At 39.2% G+C, this 24,701-nt stretch overlaps 1 protein-coding gene across 1 annotated transcript; it reads right to left on the bottom strand.

Moving 5' to 3' along the window:
* Positions 1 to 18,939: 18,939 nt before the first annotated feature.
* Vmn1r175 (vomeronasal 1 receptor 175) lies at positions 18,940 to 19,854 on the bottom strand. Its single transcript, NM_001166727.1, has one exon. The coding sequence runs from the start codon at positions 19,852 to 19,854 to the stop codon at positions 18,940 to 18,942; it is 915 nt and encodes a 304-aa protein (NP_001160199.1).
* Positions 19,855 to 24,701: the final 4,847 nt, after the last annotated feature.

The raw sequence follows: 24,701 nt of genomic DNA on the forward strand, positions 1-24,701 counted from the left end.
AACTAAATGCCTCCCCTAATTGAACAGAAGACAAGGCTCCTGGAATAGTAATACTGCTGAGATTTCTGATGAGTTCAATAGTATGTCCCTACAGCATTCTACTGTTCTGAAACACATTCTTATTTATTATCTCCACTGTCTGCTGACCAACACTAAGCTTTTGTAGGACAAGTATCTCCCCCCCCCCACACACACACATACTAATATGAGAAGAGAGGGGTGTCTTATTCCATTCTGGGGCAGGAAAAATATAGGACCATATGCTCTCCAATCCACAATACACAACTCTGAGAAAGTTCACTTCATGAGTTCTGTGCTGGCCTTAGCTACTGGAACAGGCTGAGATACTCAAACAAAACCAAGAGGATTTCTCAGAGACTCTGGAGAGCTGAAATCACATCATCTTTCCTTGCCATTCATGCACTGGAACATGGAACCCCTGGTGAGTCTGTGTCTCTGTCTCTTCATGTACATGGACAACTTCCAGGCAGAAAGGCAGAGCTGCTCTTTCATAAACCACTACGGAATTATGTAACACTGAAGATGGCCTTAAGTGTCAAACACAAACATAAAATTTAAAATCACATTTGATGGAAAGAGATACATGAAATTGAACACCAGCAAACAGACAGCCCTAAGAACAAAAACAACAACAACAATACTTGAATGTGTCACTCTTCATAGCAGACTTACTAAAATATGATAAGGGAACAAATTCCACCTACAACAAAAGACAGAAAGTGGTCTTTATTCCCTGATAGGTGTTTTCAGATGTCTCAGGTACACTTCCACTCACATTTGTTTCTGTATACTTTGGTTAGTAGGAATAATATTGCTATGGTGGTTCTAATGTTTAAATTGTCTCATCTATACCTAAAATGGAATGGAACTCAGGGCATAGCCCAGACTGGCTTTTACTTCCTGTGGATCCTACTGCCTCAGCTCCTCCCTAGGAGCACTGTAATGCTTTTAGCATTTGATCTTTACTCTGGGTCTCATATGTCCTAACAGGATATCTTGTAGCCAAAGAGGTCCTTGAGTAAGATCCTTTTCTTCCTGTCTTAACATTGCTAATACATAAATATCCATATTGAGCCACTCTTCCCTGTCTAGTATCAAAATTTCAAGTCCACTGTACAAGAGAGTAAGTTCCAGACTGAGTGGTATCCTATTGAGAAAAGGACACGCACATTCTAAATATGTGCAACTACCAGAATTAAGGTCTGGAACTGGGGAGTTGTGTGTAAAGTGGGTAAAGTGACACTGGGTAAAGTGTCACAGTGCAACAAAAGGACCATGTGAAAACCACACATGGCAGAGTACTTGTGTCCTCTTAGACTGGATGTCAAGAGAAGCAGATGTGGGAGTTTGCTGGCCTGAGATCACTGGCATACCCTGTCTCAAAAATTAAGGTGGAAAAGCATTTGATAAATATTTCTGGTCTACATATTTGAGGACAAACAGACAGGCACACACAAGAAGAAACACACACACACATGCACATACACACACACACACACACACACACACACACACACACACACATACACACCTCTGTCTGTGGTCATGTATGCATCATTAACTAATGCAGTCCTTATTTATAGCAGTATCTATAGTTTCCCAACACAGTTGTTACTTTTTCCTCCTCAGTACTGACTGGCTAAACTTTATACTCCTGTCTTTTTTTTTTTTTTTCGTTTGAACATGGATTTAATTCCCGTGACAGTATCAGATCTTTCTTTTTTTATTAAAAAAATTTTATTTATTTATTTATTTAGAGTACACTGTAGGTTGTGAGTCACCAAGTGGTTGATGGAAATTGAACTCAGGATCTCTGAAAAAGTAGTCAGTGCTCTAAATTGCTGAGCAATCTCTCTATCCCCCTATCAGGTCCTTCATGTGAGGAATCCTTTCATATTTTTCCTCTCATCTTGTTTTGACTCCACATTCCTGTATGTATTCCACGTAACCATGAATTGGTATTCCTCCTGCCTTCTGCCATACAGAGAATTCAGATTTGCACATTGTCCTGTTTGTTTGTTTGTTTGTTTGTTTGCTTGCTTGCTTGCTTGCTTGCTTGTTTTTCTAAATATGAAGCTGTGGATGACTTGAGTTCTGAATTCTGGGTCTCTACCTAACAAATGTATGGATTACATAATCTACTAAGCCTGGTTTACTTGGTTCTAGGGAAGAAACCCACAGCATCCTGCATGCTGGGTAAGAGCAGTTCCACCTGGGTAGACAGTCTGTAGACCAGGACAGCCTAGACTTTCTCTGTATCTTAGGGAGATCTTGAATTCTTGATCCTACTTCCTCCACAGTCTTTTTTGGACTTATAGGTCTGCACCACAAACCCTGTGTTTTCTTTCATTTTTCTTTCTTCCTTTCTAGATGACTTCATTTTTTCTACTGAGAATATTTTGAAGTACTTCCAACCTGAACTGTAGTTGGACTTCCCTCTTCTGAAGCTGATGAGATGTGTGAGCTGTTTGGAGGGAGTGGAAGCAGGCTGTCCCAGTACCATGCCATCTCAAGGAAACTCAGGTTAACATGCAGCAGTTCTCTGGACTATCTCTGTGTAGCCAGGTAGTTTTGCAGGTTTGTTCTATCTAGCAGCCCTGGAGTTAACATCATCTAACTTCTCTATGCATCAGGATGGACAGAAGAGAAGGCACAAGTCACTACAAGCCTGAACCCAAGCCTGCAGCTTGGGAAAATTGGAAGATGGAACTTCATGCCCACTATTTAGAGGATTAGTTCCCTCACCCCTTGGCTGATATTACCTATCTCATATTTATCCAGTTCTAGGGAGTTCCTTGATTTTTTTAAATTAGGTATTTTCCTCATTTACATTTCCAATGCTATCCCAAAAGTCCCCCATACCCACCCCCCCACTCCCCTAATCACCCACTTCCCCTTTTTGGCCCTGGTGTTCCCCTGTACTGGGGCATATAAAGTTTGCAAGTCCAATGGGCCTCTCTTTCCGATGATGGCCGACTAGGCCATCTTTTGATACATATGCAGCTAGAGACAAGAGCTCCCGGGTACTGGTTAGTTCATAATGTTGTTCCACCTATAGGGTTGCAGTTCCCTTTAGTTCCTTGGGTACTTTCTCTAGCTCCTCCATTGGGGGCCCTGTGGTCCATTCAATAGCTGACTGTGAGCATCCACTTCTGAGTTTGCTAGGCCCCGGCATAGTCTCACAAGAGATAGCTATATCTGGGTCCTTTCTGCAAAATCTTGCTAGTGTATGCAATGGTGTCAGCGTTTGGAAGCTGATTATGGGATGGATCCCTGCATATGGCAATCACTAGATGGTCCATCCTTTCGTCACAGCTCCAAATTTTGTCTCTGTAACTCCTTCCTTGGGTGTTTTGTTCCCAATTCTAAGAAGGAGCAAAGTGTCCACACTTTGGTCTCCGTTCTTCTTGAGTTTCATGTGTTTCACAAATTGTATCTTATATCTTGGATATCTTAAGTTTCTGGGCTAATATCCACTTATCAGTGAGTACATATTGTGTGAGTTCCTTTGTGATTGGGTTACCTCACTCAGGATGATGCCCTCCAGGTCCATCCATTTGCCTAGGAATTTCATAAATTCATTCTTTTTAATAGCTGAGTAGTACTCCATTGTGTAAATGTACCACGTTTTCTGTATCCATTACTCTGTTGAGGGGCATCTGGGTTCTTTCCAGCTTCTGGCTATTATAAATAAGGCTGCTATAGTATATATAAGTGACCCTAAAAATTCCACCAGAGAACTCCTAAACCTGATAAACAGCTTCAGTGAAGTAGCTGGATATAAAATTACCTCAAACAAGTCAATGGCATTTCTGTACACAAAGGATAAACAGGATGAGAAAGAAATTAGGGAAACAACACCCTTCTCAATAGTCACAAATACTATAAAATACCTTGGCGTGACTCTAACTAAGGAAGTGAAAGATCTGTATGATAAGAACTTCATGTCTCTGAAGTAAGAAATTAAAGAAGATCTCAGAAGATGGAAAGATCTCCCATGCTCATGGATTGGCAGTATCAATATAGTAAAAATAGCTATCTTGCCAAAAGCAATCTACAAATTCAACGCAATCCCCATCAAAATTCCAACTCAATTCTTCAATGAATTAGAAAGGGCAATCAGCAGATTCATCTGGTATAACAAAAACTTAGGATAGCAAAAACTCTTCTCAAGGATAAAAGTACCTCTGGTGGAATCACCATGCCTGACCTCAAGCTGTACAACAGAGCAATTGTGATAAAAACTGCATGGTACTGGTAGAGTGATATAAAGGTAGATCAATGGAATAGAATTGAAGACCAAGAAATGAACCCACACACCTATGGTCACTTGATCTTTGACAAGGGAGCTAAAACCATCCAGTGAAAAAAAGACAGCATTTTCAACAAATGGTGCTGGCACAACTGACTGTTGTCATGTAGAAGATTACGAATTGAGCCATTTCTATCTCCTTGTACTAAGGTCAAATCTAAGTGAATTAAGGAACTCCACATTTAAGCAGAGACACTGAAACTTATAGAGGAGAAAGTAGGAAAAGCATCGAAGATAAGGGTACAGGGGAAAAATTCCTGAATAGAACAGCAATGGCTTGTGCTGTAAGATCGAGAATCGATAAATGGGACCTCATAAAATTGCAAAGCTTCTGCAAGGCAAAAGGCACCGTCAATGAGACAAAAAGACCACCAACAGATTGGGAAAGGATCTTTACATATCCCAAATCAGATAGGGGACTAATATCCAATATATATAAAGAACTCAAGAAGGTGGACTCCATAAAATCAAATAACCCCATTAAAAATGGGGCTCAGAACTGAACAAAGAATTCTCACCTGAGGAATACCGAATGGCAGAGAAGCCCCTGAACAAATGTTCAACATCCTTAATCATCATGGAAATGCAAATCAAAACAACCCTGAGATTCCACCTCATACCAGTCAGAATGGCTAAGATCAAAATTTCAGGTGACAGCAGATGCTGGCGAGAATTTGGAGAAAGAGGAACACTACTCCATTGTTGGTGGGATTGCAAAATTGTACAACCACTCTGTAAATCAGTCTGGTGGTTCCTCAGAAAATTGGACAAAGTAATACCGGAGGATCCAGCAACACCTCTCCTGTGCATATGTCCAGAAGATGTCCCAACTGGTAAGAAGGACACATGCTCCACTATGTTCATAGCAGCCTTATTTGTAATAGCCAGAAGCTGGAAAGAACCCAGATACCCCTCAACAGAGGAATGGATACAGAAAATGTGGTACATCTACACAATGGATTATTACTCAGCTATTAAAAAGAATGAATTTATGAAATTCCTAGGCAAATGGATGGACCTGTAGGGCATCATCCTGAGTGAGGTATCCCAATCACAAAAGAACTCACATGATATGTACTCACTGATAAGTGGATATCAGCCCAGAAACTTAGAATATCCAAGATATAAGATACAATTTGTGAAACACATGTAACCCAAAAAGAACGAAGACCAAAGTGTTGACACTTTGCCCCTTCTTAGAATTGGGAACAAAACACCCAAGGAAGAAGTTACAGAGACAAAGTTTGGAGCTGAGACAAAAGGATGGATCATCTAGAGACTGCCATATTCAGGGATCCATCCCATAATCAGCCTCCAAACACTGACACCATTGCATACACTAGCAAGATTTTGCTGAAAGTACCCTGATATAGCTGTCTCTTGTGAGGCTATGCTGTGGCCTCGCAAACACATAAGTGGATGCTCACAGTCAGCTATTGGATGGATCACAGGGCCCCCAATGGAGGAGCTAGAGAAAGTACCCAAGGAGTTAAAGGGATCTGCAACCCTATAGGTGGAACAACAATATGAACTAACCAGTACCCCCTGGAGCTCCTGTCTCTAGCTGCATATGTAGCAGAAGATGGCCTAGTCGGCCACCATTGGAAAGAGAGGCCCATTGGTCTTGCAAACTTTATATGCCTCAGTACAGGGGAACGCCAGGGCAAAGAAGTGGGAGTGGGTGGGTAGGGGAGTGGTGGGGGAGGGTATGGGGGACTTTTGGGATAGCACTGGAAATGTAAATGAAGAAAATACCTAATAAAAATATTATATAAAAAAGAGCTGATGTGCTTAATGAATTCACTGTCAAATATGTTCTTGATTCTGTGGAGACTTTTATCCACATGCACAGGAAGTTTGGCCATGACTAGAGGCAATATAAAAAGGTGCTTGTCCACCTATGCTGCAAAACTGCCAGGCTGGTGGTTGAGTGTTCATTAAGAGACATCAAAAGCAATCCCTGGAGCCACACTGGAAAGGACCATACATAGTTTCATTGAACACAGGTGACAGGATCACTCCTTGAATTCATACTTGCTCCACTGGCTGCATCACACCAAGATACAGAGAAATTTCCACCCAAAAGGCAGTTTGGAGGTGTTTGGAGGCTGATTATGGGATGGATCCCTGAATATGGCAGTCTCTAGATGATCCATCCTTTTGTCTCAGCTCCAAACTTTGTCTCTGTAACTTCTTCCTTGGGTGTTTTGTTCCCAATTCTAAGAAGGGGCAAAGTGTCAACACTTTGGTCTTCGTTCTTTTTGGGTTACATGTGTTTCACAAATTGTATCTTATATCTTGGATATTCTAAGTTTCTGGGCTGATATCCACTTATCAGTGAAAAAAAAAAGACAATCTCATAATACTCAAGGTGCTGTAGCTCACTTTTAATAGGGTTATTTGATTTTCTGGAGTACATCTTCTTGAGTTCTTTATATATATTGGATGGTAGCCCCCTATCTGATTTAGGATTGGTAAAGATCTTGTCCCAATCTGTTCGTGGCCTTTTTGTCTTATTGACAGTGTCTTTTTCCTTAGAGAAGCTTTGAAGTTTTATGAGGTCCCATTTGTCAATTCTCGAATATACAGCACAATCCATTGCTGTTCTGTTCAGGAATTTTTCCCCTGTGCCCATATATTCGATGGTTTTCCCCACTTTCTCCACTATAAGTTTCAGTGTCTCTGGTTTTATGTAGAGTTTCTTGATCCACTTAGACTTGAGATTTGTACAAGGAGATAAGAATGGATCAATTTGCATTCTTCTACATGATAACCACCAATTGTGCCAGCACCATTTGTTGAAAATGCTGTCTTTTTTCCACTGGATGATTTTAGCTCTCTTGTCAAAGATCAAGTGATCATAGGTGTGTGGGTTCATTTCTGGGTCTTCAATTCTATTCCATTGATCTACCTGTCTGTCGCTGTACCAGTACAGTTTTTATCACAGTTCAGTTTATTTATCACAATTGCTCTGTAGTACTGCTTTAGGTCAGGCATGGTGATTCCACCAAAGGTTCTTTTATTGTTGAGAATAGTTTTTGCTATACTATATTTTTTTGTTATTACAGATGAATTTGCAAATTACCCTTTGTAAGTCTGTGAAGAATTGAATTGAAAGTTTGATGGGGATTGCATTGAATCTGTAGATTGCTTTCGGCAAGATATCCATTTTTTCTATGTTAAACCTGCCAATCCACGAGCATGGGAGATCTTTCCACCTTCTGAGACCTTCTTCAATGTCTTTCTTCAGAGACTTGAATTTCTTATCATAAAGATTTTTCACTTCCTTGGTTAGAGTCACACCAAGGTATTTTATATCATTTGTGATTATTGTGAAGGGTGTTGTTTCCCTAATTTCTTTCTCAGCCTGTTATCCTTTGTGTAGAGAAAGGCCACTGATATGTTTGAATTAATTTTATATCCAGCTACTGCACTGAATCTGTTTATCAAGTGTAGGAGTTTCCTGGCGGAATTCTTAGGGTCACTTATAGATACTATCATATAATCTGCAAATACTGACATTTTGACTTCTTCCATTCCTATTTGTATCCCTGTGATCTCCTTTTGTTGTCTAATTGCTCTGGCTAGGACTTCAGCACTATATTCAATAGGTAGGGAGAAAGTAGGCAGCCTTGTCTAGTCCCTGATTTTAGCAGGATTGCTTCAAGCTTCTCTCCATTTAGCTTGATGTTGGCTACTGGTTTGCTATATATTGCTTTTATTATGTTTAGGTATGGGCCTTGAATTCTTGTGTGTGTGTGTGTGTGTGTGTGTTATTCTTTTTGTATTATTATTACGTATTTTCCTCAATGACATTTCCAATGCTATCCCAAAAGTCCCCCATGCCCTCCCCCCCACTTCCCTACCCACCCATTCTCATTTTTTTGGCCTTGGCATTCCCCTGTACTGGGGCATATAAAGTTTGTGTGTCCGATGGGCCTCTCTTTCCAGTGATGGCCGACTAGGCCATCTTTTGATACATATGTAGCTAGAGTCAAGAGCTCCGGGGTACTGGTTAGTTCATAATGTTGTTGCACCTACAGGATTGTAGATCTCTTTAGCTCCTTGGATACTTTTTCTAGCTCCTCAATTGGGGGAGCTGTGATCCATCCAATAGCTGACTGTGAGCATCCAATTATGTTTGCTAGGCCCCTGCCTAGTCTCACAAGAGACAGCTATATCTGGGTCCTTTCTGCAAAATCTTGCTAGTGTATGCAATGGTGTCAGCGTTTGGAAGCTGATTATGGGGTGGATCCCTAGATAAGGCAGACTCTAGATGGTCCATCCTTTTGTCGCAGCTCCAAACTTTGTCTCTGTAACTCCTTCCATGGGTGTTTTGTTCCCAATTCTAAGAAGGGGCACAGTGTCCACACTTTGGTCTTCATTCATCTAGAGTTTCATGCATTTGGCAAATTGTATCTTATATCTTGGGTATACTAAGTTTTGGGCTAGTATCCACTTATCAGTGCGTACATATTGTGTGAGTTCCTTTGTGATTGGGTTACCTCACTCAGGATGATGCCCTCCAGGTCCATCCATTTGGCTAGGAATTTCATAAATTCATTCTTTTTAATAGCTGAGTAGTACTCCATTGTGTAAATGTACCACATTTTCTGTATCCATTCCTCTGTTGAGGGGCATCTTGGTTCTTTCCAGCTTCTGGCTATTATAAATAAGGCTATGAACTCAAATGAAATGTACTCACTGATAAGTGTATATTAACCCAGAAACTTAGTATAGCGAGATATAAGGTACAATATGTAAAACATATGAAACTGAAGAAGAACGAAGACCAAAGTGTGGACACTTGGCTCATTCTTAGAACTGGAAACAATCACCCATGGAAGGAGTTACAGAGACAAAGTTTGGAGCTGAGACAAAAGGATGGACCATCTAGAGACTGCCATATCCAGGGATCCATCCCATAATTAGCCTCCAAGCGATGACACCATTGCATACACTAGCAAGCCTTTGTTGCAAGGACGGTGATATAGCTGCCCCTTGTGAGACTAGGCCAGGGCCTAGCAAACACAGAAGTGGATGCTCACAGTCAACTATTGGATGGATCACAGGGCCCCCAATGGAGGAGCTAGAGAAAGTATCCAAGGAGCTAAAGAGATCTGCAACCCTATCGGAGAAACAGCGTTATGAACTAACCAGTACCCCAGAGCTCATGACTCTAGCTGCATATGTATCAAAAGATGGCCTAGTCGGCCATCACTGGAAAGAGAGGCCCATTGGTCAGGCAAACGTTACATGCCCCAGTACAGGGGAATGCCAGGGCCAAAAAATGGGAATGGGTGGGTAGGGGAGTGGGGGGGGGGTCTTTTGGGATAGCATTGGAAATGTAATTGAAGAAAATACCTAATAATAAAAAAAAAAGATAGAGAATCTATAAATGGGACCTCATAAACTTGCAAAGCTTCTGCAAGGCAAAAGACACCGTCAATAAGACAAAAAGACCATCAACAGAATGGGAAAGGATCTTTACGTATCCCAAATCGGACAGGGGACTAATATCCAATATATATAAAGAACTCAAGAAGGTAGACTCCATAAATTCAAATAACCCCATTAAAAAATGGGGCTCAGAACTGAACAAAGATTTCTCACCCAAGGAATACTTAGTGGCAGAGAAGCACCTGAAAAAATGTTCAACATCCTTAATCATCATGGAAATGCAAATCAAAACAGCCCTGAGATTCCACCTCACACCAGTCAGAATGGCTAAGATGAAAAATTCAGGTGACAGCAGATGATGGCGAGGATGTGGAGAAGGAGGAACACTGCTCCATTGTTGGTGGGATTGCAAGCTTGTACAACCACTCTGGAAATCAGTCTGGCGGTTCCTCAGAAAATTGGACATAGTACTACCAGAAGATCCAGCAATACCTCTTCTGGGCATATACCCCGAAGATGCCCCAACCGGTAAGAAGGACACATGCTTCACTATGTTCATAGCAGCCTTATTTATAATAGCCAGAAGCCTGAAAGAACCCAGATGCCCCTCAACAGAGGAATGGATACAGAAATTGTGGTACATTTACACAATGGAGTACTACTCAGCTATTAAAAAGAATGAATTTATGAAATTCCTAGCTAAATGGATGGACCTGGAGGGCATCATCCTGAGTGAGGTAACCCAATCACAAAGGAACTTTCATAATATGTACTCACTGATAAGTGGATATTAGCCCAGAAACTTAGTATACCCAAGATATAAGATACAATTTGCTAAACACATTAAACTCAAGAGAACGAAGACCAAAGTGTGGACACTTTGCCCCTTCTTAGAATAGGAAACGAAAGGAGTTACAGAGACAAAATTTGGAAGTGTGACGAAAGGATGGACCATCTAGTGATTGCCATATCCAGAGATCCATCCCATGATCAGCTTCCAAACGCTGACACCATTGCATACACTAGCAAGATTTTGCTGAAAGGACCCAGATATAGCTGTCTCTTGTGAGACTATACCAGGGCCTAGCAAACACAGAAGTGGATGCTCACAGTCAGCTATTGAATGGACCTCAGGGCCCCCAATGGAGGAACTAGAGAAAGCACCCAAGGAACTAAAGGGAACTGCAACCCTATAGGTGAAACAACAATATGAACTAACCAGTACCCCGGAGCTCTTGTCTCTAGCTGCATATGTATCAAAAGATGGCCTAGTCGGCCATCACTGGAAAGAGAGGCCCATTGGACTTGCTAACTTTATATGCCCCAGTACAGGGGAACGCCAGGGCCAAAAAGGGGGAGTGGGTTGGTAGGGGAGCAGGGGTGGGTGGGTATGGGGGACTTTTGGTATAGCATTAGAAATGTAAATGAGCTAAATACCTAATAAAAATGGGAAAAAAAAAAGTCTGTGTGAAGCCGAGAGTGGTGGCGCATGCCTTTGATCCCAGCACTCAGGAGGCAGAGGCAGGCGGATTTCTGAGTTCGAGGCCAGCCTGGTCTACAAAGTGAGTGCCAGGACCGCCAGGGCTACACAGAGAAACCCTGTCTCGAGAAATAAACAAACAAACAAACAAACAAAAAAAAAAACCAGTGTCTGTGTGGTCAGCACAGAGGCCTGGCGGAAGACAAGAAGGGCGGCAGAGGTGTTCCACCCGCGGTCTGCGCCTGGTCGGTTTCTGAGCTGAGTTTTTCTGGAAGGGACAGCGGCAGATGTCGCTGTCCGTGCGCGATGGCTGGCATTGGAACGTGCGGGGCTATAACTACGATGAAGATTTTGAAGACGATGGTCTGTATGGGCAGTCTGTGAAGGATGACTACTGTATCTCACCATCAACAGCTGCTCAGTTCATTTACTCACGCCGTGACAATCCTGAAGAAGAATATGGCTATAAAGATCTGAGAGAGTCTTCTAATTCTCTTTTGAATCACCAATTAAGTGAAATTGACCAAGCTTGCCAGTATTCATGCCTTGATCACATGAGAGAGGTACTGGGGGACGCTGTGCCTGATGACATACTGACTGAGGCAATTCTGAAAAACAAATTTGATGTGCAGAAGGCTTTGTCCGTGGTTCTGGAACAAGATGGTGTGCAGCCTTGGAAGGAGAAGAGTGAGCGAGCAGTGTGTGCAGGACAGCCTTCAAAAGGTACAGAGCCTTCACCTGCTCTGCCCTGATGCTGCACTTAGCTCTCTTACTTGTCGTTTGCCTTCTAGTTTGCACTTTTGTTAAAAGTTTTTATTTCGTTTTATGTGCATGAGTGTTTTGCCTGCACTTATATCTGTGCCCCACATGTGTAATGCTGTAGGAGGTCGGAAGAGGGTGTGCAGTCCCTGGAGCTGGAGTTCAGGATGGTTGTGAGCTACTTCGTGAGTGCTGGGAACCAAACCTTGGTATTCTGCAAGAGAAGAGGGATTAATGCTCTTAACCACTGAACCAACTCTAGCCCCTGAGTTGGCAATTTTCAACTTGAGCGTTATGTTCCCTTCCTGTTAAAGTGTATGCATACCAGTAGCACAAAGAAAGTCAAGTCAGATGAAAGAAATCATTTTCCTTCTTGTTACTTTCTTACTGAGCTATTGTCTTTTAAAAGTCCCAATGAGATGAGATAGAAATGAGAACCTAGCTATTAATGTTAAAAATTCCTCTGTTTATATTGTGGATGATTATAATTTCATGTTATTTAAAAATATCATTAAATATTAAATACTGAAATTATACTCATCACATTTTCATTTTTAGCTAACATGTAAGAAAACAATAGATCTTTAATGTTAAAATTATAGGGTTGGTGTATAGAATGTTATGGACATGAAGAAGTGTGGTACACATGTGCTAATCGTTACGAGTTCTGCTAGTGGGAGTTGATCATTTGTTACCTGGATTGATATGTCCTTTAGTCTTTGGATTAGACTTCTGCAGAATTGCTAGCCTACTACTTTGAAATCAGTCCTTTTCTTTGGAGGGAGAGGGCTGAAACATGTACTTTTAATTGATCAGGATGTCTTTCGTATTAATAATGTGTCCTTAAAACACAGAAAGAAAAAACACAGGTGTTGTTTGCTTGCTGTTTTTAATGTCTTTAAATACAGAATAAAATGAACCCAGTTTCTTTCATTTTTAAAAAAGTTTTAATGAAGTAATTATGATAATTTTACTATGATAGACCTTCATAGTCACGAACAGTATGATTCAATAAATTCATGACAACTAGAACATTGGTACTTACCGTTACATACGCAGTGAGCATAGCATGAAGGTAACTTAGGTTGTTAGAGGTAATACTCCTTTTTTATTTTCCTCATGGTCCCTATTGCTAAGTAATAAACAAGAATCATTTATATCATGATCAAGAGAAAAAAAAAGAGTGTCTGTGTGTTGCTCTCAGATGAGCTTATCTCCAAACATTTTGAGTGTGTATGGTTTGAGGCTCTATTGCTCAAACAATGTTATTTTATGACCAACTTGAAAGATTAAATAAAGCTTAAAATGTGAAAAAAAAAGAACTCTCTATTCTGAATTTTATGTTCCTATGCAAGGGACCCACATTCATGAAAGAAACTTTACTAAATCTCAAAGCCCACATTACATCACACACAAATTTATTGGGAGACTTCAACACCCTACTCTCAGCAATGCACAGATCATGGAGACAGAATCTAAACAAATACACTGTGAAACTAACAGAAGTTATGAAACAAATGGATTTAACAGATATCTATATAACATTTTACCTTAAAACAAAAGAATATACCTTCTTCTCAGCACCTCATGGTGCCTTCTCCAAAATTGACCATATAATTGGTAAAAAAACAGGCCTCAATAGATTAAAAGAAGATTGAAATAATCGCATACAGCCTATCAGATCACCACAGACTGAGTCTGGTCTTCAGTAACAACATAAACAATAGAAAGGCCACATTTATGTGGAAGCTGAACAATGCTCTACTAAATGACTACTTGGTCAATTAAGAAATAAATAAAGAAATTAAAAACTATTTAGAGTTTAATGAAATTAAGCCACAATGCACCCAAACTTATGGAACACAATAAAAGCAGTACTAAGAGGAGAACTCATAGATATGAGTGCTTAAAAAAGAACCTGGAGAGAGAATACACTAAGAGCTTCACAGCACATCTGAAAGCACTAGAATAAAAAGAAGAAAATTCTCCCAAGAGGAGTAGATGGCAGGAAATGATCAAACCCAGGACTGAAATCAACCAAATAGAAACAAAAAGAAGAATACAAAGAATCAAACAAAACAGGAGCTAGATATTTGAGAAACTCAACAAAATATATATACCCTTTGCCACTCAAAATAGAGGGCACAGAGAGAGTATCCTAATTGACAATATCAGAAATGGAAAGGGAGTCACAAGAGAAACTGAGGAAATCAAAAAATCATCAGATCCTACTGTAAAAGCCAATACTCAACAAAACTGGAAAGCCTGGATGAAATGGACAATTTTCTAAACAGATACCAGGCACCAAAATTAAACCAGAATCAGATTAATGAAGTTGCATATCCCCTAAAGAAAAAGAAACTGTAATTAATAGTATCCCCCCTCCCAAAAAAACCCTTGAACCAGATGAATATAGTGCCAAGTTCTATCAGACCTTCAAAGACCAACCTCAAACTATTCTACAAAAAAGAAACAGAACGAACTCTTCACAATTCCTTCTATGAAGCCACAATTATTCTGAGACCTAAACCACACAAACACCAAACAAAGAAAGAGAACTTTACACCAATTTCCATATGAACACCCATCAATAATACTCAATAAAATTCTCTCAAACCAAATTCAAGAACACATCTAAATGATCATCCATCATGATCAATTAGGCTTCAGTCCAGAGATGCAGGGATGGATAATATACAGAAGTCCATCAACATAATCCACTATATAAACAAACTCAAAGAAAAAAAAAACCATATGATCATTTCATTAGATACTGAGAAAGTCCTAGCAAGAGCAATTAGGCAACAAAAGAAGATCAATGCGATATAAATTGGAAAGAAAGAAGACAAGATAATACTATTTGCAGACTGTATGACAGTATACTTACGTGACCCCAAAAGTTCCACCAGAGAACTCCTGAACCTGATAAAAAACTTCAGAAAAGTAGCTGGCTATAAAGTGGACTCAAGCATACCAGTGGCCTTTCTCTACACAAAGGATAAGCAGACCGAGAAAGAAAATAGAAATATAACAAATTTCACCATATTCACAAATAATATACGGTACCTTTCCATGACTCTAACTGAGTGAAAGATATGTATGAAAATAATTTCAAGTCTCTGAAAAAAAAGAAATCAAAGATCTCAGAAGATGGAAAGATCTCCCATGCTCATGGATTGGCAGGATTAATATAGTAAAAATTACCATCTTGCTGAAAACAAACTATAGACTCAATGCAATCCCCATCAAAATTCCAACTCAATTCTTCACAGACTTAGAAAGAGCAATTTGCAAATTCATATGCAATAACAAAACACCCAGTATAGTGAAAACTACTCTCAACAATAAAATAAACTCTGGTGGAATTAGCATGCCTGACCTCAAGCTTTACTACAGAGCAATTGTGATAAAAACTGCATGGTATTGGTACAATGACAGGCAGGTAGAACAAAAAGAATAGAAATGAAGTCCCAGAAATGGACCCACACACATATAGTCCACTTGATGTTTGACAAAGGAGCTAAAAACCATCCAGTGAGAAAAAGACATCCTTTTCAACAAATGGTGCTGGCTCTACTAGTGGTATGATTAGAAGGATGCAAATTGATCCAGCTCTTTGTAAAAGTCCAAGTGGATCAAGGATCTCCACATAAAATCAGATACACTGAAAGTCATAGATGAGAACGTGGGTAACAGCCTAGAGCACATTGGCACAGGATTAACTTTCCTGAACAGAACACCAATAACCTATGCTTTAATATCAAAACTTTAAAAAAGGGACCTCATAAAATTGCAAAGCTTCTGTAAGGCAAAGAAAAGTGTCAATGAGACAAATCTGCAACCGAAAGATTGGGAAAAGATCTTTACCAATCAAACATAGGTTATAGGGATAATATTCGATATATACAAATAACTGAAGAAGTTAAAATCCAGCAACCAAATAACCCTATTTAAAATAGGGTACAGAGCTAAAAAACGAGTTTTCAACCAAGGAATATCACATGACTGAGAAGCACCTAAAGCAATGTTCAACATCATTAATCATCAGGGAAATTCAAATCAAAACAACCCTGAGATTCCACGTCACACCAGTCAGAATGGCTAAGATCACAAACAGAGGTGACTGCAGATTCTGGCAAGAATGTGGAGAAAGAGGAACACTCCTCCATTGCTGGTGGAATTTCAAGCTTGTACTACCACTCTGGAAATAAGTTTCGTGCTCCCTCAGAAAATTAGACAAAGTACTACCTGAGGACCCAGCTATACCACCCCTGGACATATACACAAAAGGTCCTCCAACTTATAACGAAGACACATTGGAGGTTTTCAGAGGGGAAACCTGTAAAGGGGATTACACTTGAAATGTAAAGACAATATCGACAATATTATATATATATATATATATATATATATATATATATATATATATATATATATATATATATATATATGAATGATATAACTCAGATCCCAATCTCACAATCATGGTTTGTACTCATTTATTTGTGGAAATTATATATAAAGTAGATGGTACTTTCCAGGGAACTAAAGAAGCTTTAAAATAATTCCCAAATGATGATGCTTGAATTTCTTTCACAAAGTGAAATAAAATAGACAAATAAGGCAGGTGGATGAAGGGAACATGAAGTGAGGGAGAAGGGAGTGGGTAGTTGGGGATGTTCAGGACTAGGTATGGGAAGTTTCAGAAGTGAGGGCCAGAAGGCTGGGATAGTGAATGGAAATCAGCTTTTGAAATGGGATGGGGCTTGGGGGAGAATTGGGAAGGCTCCTAAGAGTCTATGGGTTTAACTTTAGTTGGTGCTCCTAGTGGTGGGGATATAGATTCTGAAATAGCCATTTCCTGTAAACAGTCCAGACACACAGTGAAGTTATACAGACACAGGTGTACCCACAAAACTTATGACATGAAATTTGTCCTGTATAGGAGAAATGCAGGGACAAAGATGGACTAAAGATGAAGAGATTGGGAATCCAATAACTGGCCCAACTTGAGACATATCCCATTGGCATGTACCAGTATCTCACAATATTAATGATTCTTTGTTATGCTTACAGATAGGAGTCTAGCATAACTGTCTTCTGAGAGGATTCTCCAAGAAGCTGACTGAAACTGATTCAGAGCCCTACAGCCAGACATTTCTGAGCTTGAGGAGTCTCATGGAAGAGTTGGAGAAAGTAGGGAGGCTCCTGAAAGGGAGAGGAACTCCACAGGAACAGGAAGACTGACTCAGTCAAGTAACTTGGATAGTTGGGGTTTCTTGGAGAATGAAACACTAGCCAAAGAGGATATTGGGATTGAATCTAGGCCCCTCACACACATAGATAGCAGATGTGAAATGTGACCTTCATACAGATCCTCCAACAACTGGAACAGGAACAGTTCCTAAATATGTTGCCTGCCTGTGGATCCTGTGTCCATAACTGGGCTGTCCTGTGGGCCATCTTTGGGAAAACATGCCCCAAGCCCATCAGAGACTTAATATGCCAGGTTTAGGAGATACCAAGGAAAGGCCTTCTACATCTCAAAGGAGAAGGGGAGGGATGATATTGGGTTGGACTATAGGAAAGGAGACTAGGCAGTGTGAGGCAGCATTGTGATGCAAACTGAGTAAATATACTAATTAATAGAAAAAAGGAGAAAGAAAATGAAAACTAGGACTTAGTTTTCATTTTCAGTGATAAAAAGCAAAATTCATGGGAAAAGAAAGAAGACTTTCTTTAGCAAAGTAAATGCACCTGTATGCATAAGAAGCAAGTTTCATTGTATAGTATTTTTTCCTAAGTATCATGCCAGCATTTGGGATTAATACATGTGGAAATAAGCACAAAATGCAACATAATGTATTATTTTTGTTCAGGTATTTTATTTTGTTCTAGGTCAAGCACACATCTCCTTTTTCTACTAAAATTTGTGTCTGACAATTGACAATTAAATGTGGATTATTAGCCCCATAGATTTGAGATAAAATGTCTGAAAATACTTCAAATAAAAAGAATTATTTTGTTCAAGATAGCAGCCCTACGAAAAGGAAAAGATTATCAAGAATATGGACTTTAGTATTGTCTCATATCTTCTAACACAGCAAAACTAAAGCAAATACTTCTTAAAATAATTTGAATTTTTGTGATTACTGGCTTCTGTTGTCATTTCTTATTTCCTTTCTCAAGGAGGAGAGAGATGTGAAACAGTTTCTCTGCATCACAGGCTCAGCTGGATATGCAGCTATAGTATGAGCAGCAATGTATTGCATGACAATCTAACCACCTCAAACTCCATAGTGTTCATATTATACTAGTGGGCAGTATTGGTAATTCTGCAACCCAAATATGCCCCAGCAATGAAAGCACTACTCAATTAATATGAATACAAACTGTGCACCTAGATTGGGCAGATCTACCTCTACACTACCATCTTTTCTATCTATGAGACCCCTTATAAGTTGCAGTTTCTCCAGGCCATGTGCTTCTGCTCTACTTTCCTTCCTTCCTTCCTTCCTTCCTTCCTTCCTTCCTTCCTTCCTTCCTTCCTTCCTTCCTCCTCCTCCTCCTCCTTCCTCCTCCTCCTCCTCCTCCTTCTTCCTCTCTCTCTCTCTCTCTCTCTCTCTCTCTCTCTTTCTCTCTCGCTCTCTTTCTGTCTCTCTCCCAGCCCACCTTCTTCTCTCTCCCAACATTCAGCTCCACATTACCTTCCTCTGCCCATCACTAGCTATAGCCTTTATTTTACCTATTAAAATGGGAAGATGGTTTACAGGAAATCACCTGAATGCTGACTCTTTGCTTGTTCACAACCCTTCCCAAGACAACAGAAATAACATCAAATTACATAAAGCACTAAGGCTCTCGGCAACAGTCGGCCAAGAAACATGTTAAATGTATTCCCAGAAAATAGAACATTTATGGCTGTTAGGAAAGTTATAAGGAATGTCTGTCATTTGGACTGTCATTTTCAGCAGCAGAATAGCAGAGAACAAGGATCCTTAGGATCCCTAAAGATCAAGAGTAATGGAGAAAAGGTAGGGAAGCTTACATCCAAAATTTGTTTGACACGCCTCAACCAGACCCGAGAGTCCAAAAAAGAAATGTTACAGACTGTACAAATACAGTCTAGAAGATAACAGGTCACAAATGTGACCACCAGCAACAGGATGGTGTGGGATGCTCTAGTCTCAGCATGAACTCTGAGCTTCTGATTTGTGGATTGAATATGCTGCAATCTTTGGTGGTGTCTGTTCAGGAGAATCACCATGGAGACACTGCTCCAGATGATGATGCTGATGAACACTGCATCATGGGCAAATGACAAGATGCGCATGCCTATACTGAAACCAGTGGTGGAGCAAACCCATTTGTTTTTAGTATTGGTATCATTATGTGTTTTCTGGGGACCATTGACTTTCATTGGAATGTGAGCATTATTTAAGACACTGAACAACCAACAACTATAACAAATATACCTCACAAATTTGGGGGCTCTTCCACGGAGCATCACCCTACCCCAGGTACCTGGAGCAAGAGTGACAAGCTGATAAGTGCTCAGAAAGCAGGTGGAGCACATGTTTGTACTTCGAGCCACCAGCCAAATGAAGTACCCAAGTTTACATTTTAGGTCAGTTGGGGGGTCCTTTGGAACAAAAAGTGTCATATTGTTTGGAAATGCAAAGAGGAGAATCAAGGTATTGCCCACAGCTAAGTTGGCTAGAATGACTTTTATGGGTCTCTGTTGAGATCCATTCAAGATTGGAGATAAATTATGAACAATCAGAAAAATGTTGACTGCAGTCCCAAACCCAACCTGGCAAAGCAAGAGGACCTGAAGAGCCACTTCCTCTGTGGTTTTCACAGATTTATTCTGAAGCAACATGGAGACAACTTCATTGGTCAACAGAATAGTGATCAGGTTGGCAGTGCTGTTTGAGTCTTCTCAAATCCTGACCTTTTCAATTTATTTGAAGACATTTTCCCCCACGAAGGGCAGCTCTACTTTATCTGCATGGTCATGTTGACTGGAAACACTGCATGAACATTGATCCAGAATATCAACTTTACAACTATTTTACTTTGTCTTTCCTTATGATGGATCGGTGTGTGTGATGCAGCATTATCTCTATTGGTCAATAACATGACCCACATTTTAACCCAGTATGGGATCTTCATATATATAAATTAACATTTATAGACAAGCATGTATTTTTGCTTGATTGGAATTCAGCATTTTTCCTCATGTTATAATAATGTGTTAAGAAGAACAAATTTGGTTTTTGATAGTTGGTTCTGGATCTAATGCTGTTTATTGATTTTATGGCACTTTTTTCCTGTATTTCCTGTAATTCACAACAGCAAAATATTTATATACATAAAATAAAATAAGTATTTCTCAAAAAATAATAATTTAATCATTATAATTTAGTAAAAGAATGAAACTGAAGAATTTCCCCTAAAATAATCCATCTAGTTTTAATAAGTTTTTACAATCTTTACCATAATGATAGAATGCAAAATGATTCTGAAAATGTCACTATTATTCTACTCACATAGAAGAAACTTGATTTACACATATATTATGTATGTAGGATAAAAGTGTCTGGATCCCAAGCATATCATTAATTTATAAATATCTGAACTTTATCTATTTTTCTAATGAATTAGGTGCTGTACACAAAACTGATTAATCTACAGTTTTTGTCATACACAACTGAACTCATTGAAACAATTACAGTTTAAGTGTTTACACACACAGATTTTTTTTTTGAAACTCAGTTTCAGATAGATCATGTTTACTCTGAAACTTACTTGGTTTATTTTGCTGTACATAGAAGAAGATAAGCCATCATCCTACAGCTAAAAACCTGTCCTCTCACATATAGTCGTCAGATGGAAGGAATTTTTCGATGAATCCTGAGCCATGGAATAGACATTTTTTTACACAAAGGAAATGACTGACATGATTAGGTAAACTGTGGAGATAAAAAGGAAGTCATTCTCATGATTAATGTTGGTTCTACAAAACACCATTGATTGGTAAGAAATCTAGTCTAAGCAAATATCTACAATTGCAGGATTCTCACCTACATTTATCAATGATGGAGATGCTCACAGGGATTAAGGCCTGCTTCTGAGAGTTACTGCAGAAACAGAGTTCTGAATTCCACTTCGTTTGATGATCTTTCTGTGTAACTATTTCCGAAGACAGATCCAAAAGAAATCCTTACCTGCCCCATATTTTCCATGAAGTGGTTCACTGATCACTGACTGAGACCCACTATCAGAGCTCATGAAGAGACAGTGTGTGGCCCTGACATCACTCAGAGAGCCCATTACTGTGTTATCTGTGATATTATTTATTGTGCCTGTGTGGGGATGTTGCAATACCTCTAATGAGAGAAAAAACATTTATCCCCAGAGCAAATCATCATTTTCACTTTCTGGTAATTAAGGATGATGCCAAGAGTTTGTTAGATCTTAATGACTAGTCAATTTTCCTTTGAGAGATTCTAAGTTCTGAATTGATGTTGTTATCAAAAGTAGAAAGAAACACTCCAGAGGAGATCAAAAGATTTCTTACATGACTTTCCTGGGGTGTGTGTGTTTGGGGGGGGGGGGTGTTACATTATACCATATGCTTTACTTCTTGCAAAATCATGCTAAAATCAAGTACTTCCAGACAGACAATATGTGATCTGGTGTCTTGTATATTCTCATGTACAGACAGGGACTTTGTAGTATGACAAAGTGGGTTTTTTGTCATTCCAGATGAATTTGTAAATTGCTCTTTCTAACTTTATGAAGAATTGAGTTGGAATTTTGATTGAGATTGCATTGAATCTGTAGATTGCTTTCAGCAAGATGGTCATTTTTACTATACTAACCTGGCCAATCCAAGAGCAGGGAAGAGCTTTCCATCTTCTGAGAACTTCAGTTTCTTTTTTCAGAGACTTGAAGTTCTTGTCATACAGATCTTTCACTTGCTTAGTTAGATTCACACTAAGATATTTTATACAGTTTGTTACTATTATGAAAGATGTCATTTTCCTAATTTATTTCTGAGCCTGTTTATTCTTTGAGTATAGGAAGGGTAATATTTTTTAAGTTAGTTTTTGCTGAGGTTATCAGTGGTAGGAGTTTTCTGGTAGAATATTTGTGATCACTTCAGTATACTACTATATCATTTGCAAGTAGTGATATTTTGACTTTTTACTTTCCAGTTTGTATACATTTATACTACTTTTGTTGTCAAATTGCTTTAGCTAGAAATTTAAGTACCATATTCAATAGATAGGCAGATAGTGGGAAACCTGGCCTAGTATATCCTGATATTACTGGGATTATTTCAAGTTTTTCTCCACTTAGCATGATGTTGGCTACTGGTTTGCTTTATATTTCTTTTACTATGTTTATGTTTTCCTGATCTTTCCAAGACTTTTAACATGATGGGATGTTGAATTTTGCCAATTACTTTTCAGCACCTAATAAAATGATCATGTGGGTTTTTTTTTCTTAGAATTTATTTATGTAGTGGTTTAAGTGGATAGATGTCCATATATTGAACTACATCTGGATCCCTGGAATGAGAGGATATGATATCCATGTACAGGTTTTCACTCCTCTGCTACACTTGGGGGAGCCCTATAGCAGTCCTAAAGTATGCTGGGATGGCTCCACACCCTATTGTGCAGTGCATCTAGAATTCTAACTGTAGCAGATACACTAGTTGTTAGCATTAGAAATCGTAGGTATAGTGCCAAACACAGAGAAATAACCTGATATTCTCGTTATACCTTTTTCTATCTCTAATAGTCATGGCTACTCATAAATCACTCCTGCTTTTTTATTAACTTAATAGGATTCCCAGAACATATTGATAACCATTACCCTAATGAAAAATGAGTTTTTATTCTTCCTTAATTGTGGTTATTTCCCCACCCCCAGGCTCTTTACAAAGATATCCATCACCAGGGTCTCCTCACTATTTAGTGACAAAAATGCCACTCCCTAGAAAATGAACACCTCTGGTATCCTATTCTGTTGTTCTATCATTTCTTCCAAATTAAGGACCTATATGCTATCTGTTTTAGCTCTAAAAGAAATCCCTAGCCCATTTAATCTTTTAGATACAATGTAAATTCTCTTTTAATTTGACTCCCTGGTTATGAAGATTCTGTCAAATTAGACACAATCCACTCCCCCTTTCATACTAAAGATCCATTTTCCCTTTACCTGCAACATGCCAGATCTCATAGTCCCCTGCCAGATCAGATATCTGATGGAAACTTCCTTGTTAATCAGACTGCCTCTAGATGAATGTTCATTGCCTCTGTTGAACAAGCAGATAAATCCCATTCATATACAAAAACAAATATAAAGGGTTGCAAGCCCATATTCCCCATGTCCCTCTGGCTCAGACTCAAAGAAGAATAAAAACATTTTCCTGTTGTGCATCCCTATTACTACGGACACTTTATAAGCTATGGACACCAAACTCTGGGATCTCATACCCAATGACCTATGGCAAATTGATATCATATCCATTCTAAATTCCATGGACAAAATGTCTTTCTTATTTTTGATTCATACTAGTATTCTATGTGGGCTATTGGTCAAATGAAAGAAAAATCAAAAAGGTCAATTCACCTTATGTTCTCCACCTTTGCCCTTATGGGCATTCTCCAACAGATAAAAACTGAAAATGGCCCTGCTTTTACTAGTGCACAATTCAAAACCTGTTCACAATGTGAAATTGCCCACCACACAGGGATTCTTGAACTACAAAGAGAGTCAAGCAAAGGATAATAGAAAGGATACAGGAAACCATAAAATCTAACTTATAAAACAAAACAAAAACAAAAAACAAAAAAAAAAAACACCTACCCACTGAACAAGATGGATCTTACTACCCTAAATCTATTTAACATTTACAAGAGCTCCAAAAACCCTCCCATCTCCTTCCATTGGCATTTACCAGGAGTAATTCCTCCCATCTGGTACAATGTCAAGATCCAATGGACTTTATTTGGAAGGTAGGAAATCCCCTCACACACACACACAAATGTGTAACAACTTTGGCTATGTGTTTCCACAGAATCAGCATAGGCCTATTTAGGTTCCTACTACAAATGTCCAACATAACCACAACAACCAAGCAGATTTCCCAACTCTCTGTGGAGGCAGAGGAGAGACCATCCACAATAGAACAACAAGATCTCCTGGAAGGACATCCATGATCTGTGGCTACTGCCAAGCCATGTAGCCTCCACTCTCTTCCCTTTCCTTTATTCTTATAGGTGTTTTTGTTATTCTTCATTCTAACTCTTCTACTTCCCAGCTTACTTATATCCCTCCCAATATACACCACTGGAGATACTTTATAATTGACTTAAAAAATATAGGAACACAGGAGTGTCAGACCAGAATTGAGATCTCTCTATAACGCAATTTCATCTCCTCTATCCCCAGCTCTTTCCCTGTATTCCTTACTGAAACACAGGTGACTGCATGCAGCAGGCCTTCCTATATGGAGCTTGCAGACATTAGGAATTAAAAATTGAATCCATTTGTCATGATGGTACCATGCTACCGAAACTTAAAACTCACTTTCAGAATTCCATCAGTGATATATGGGAGTAGTAATGTTGTCTAGGAATCATGAGTAATCACTACTCCAATGGATACACTAAATAACCTGTAGCTGATCAATGTTTCTTGCCAGCCTTG

The sequence above is a fragment of the Mus musculus genome, chromosome 7 (assembly GCF_000001635.26).
Source record: "Mus musculus strain C57BL/6J chromosome 7, GRCm38.p6 C57BL/6J".
NCBI classification, from domain to species: Eukaryota; Metazoa; Chordata; class Mammalia; order Rodentia; family Muridae; genus Mus; species Mus musculus.

Coding starts and splice junctions, on each gene's coding strand:
- Vmn1r175 (NM_001166727.1), bottom strand. CDS start 19,854: ATGTTGCTTCAGAATAAATCTGTGAAAACCACAGAGGAAGTGGCTCTT.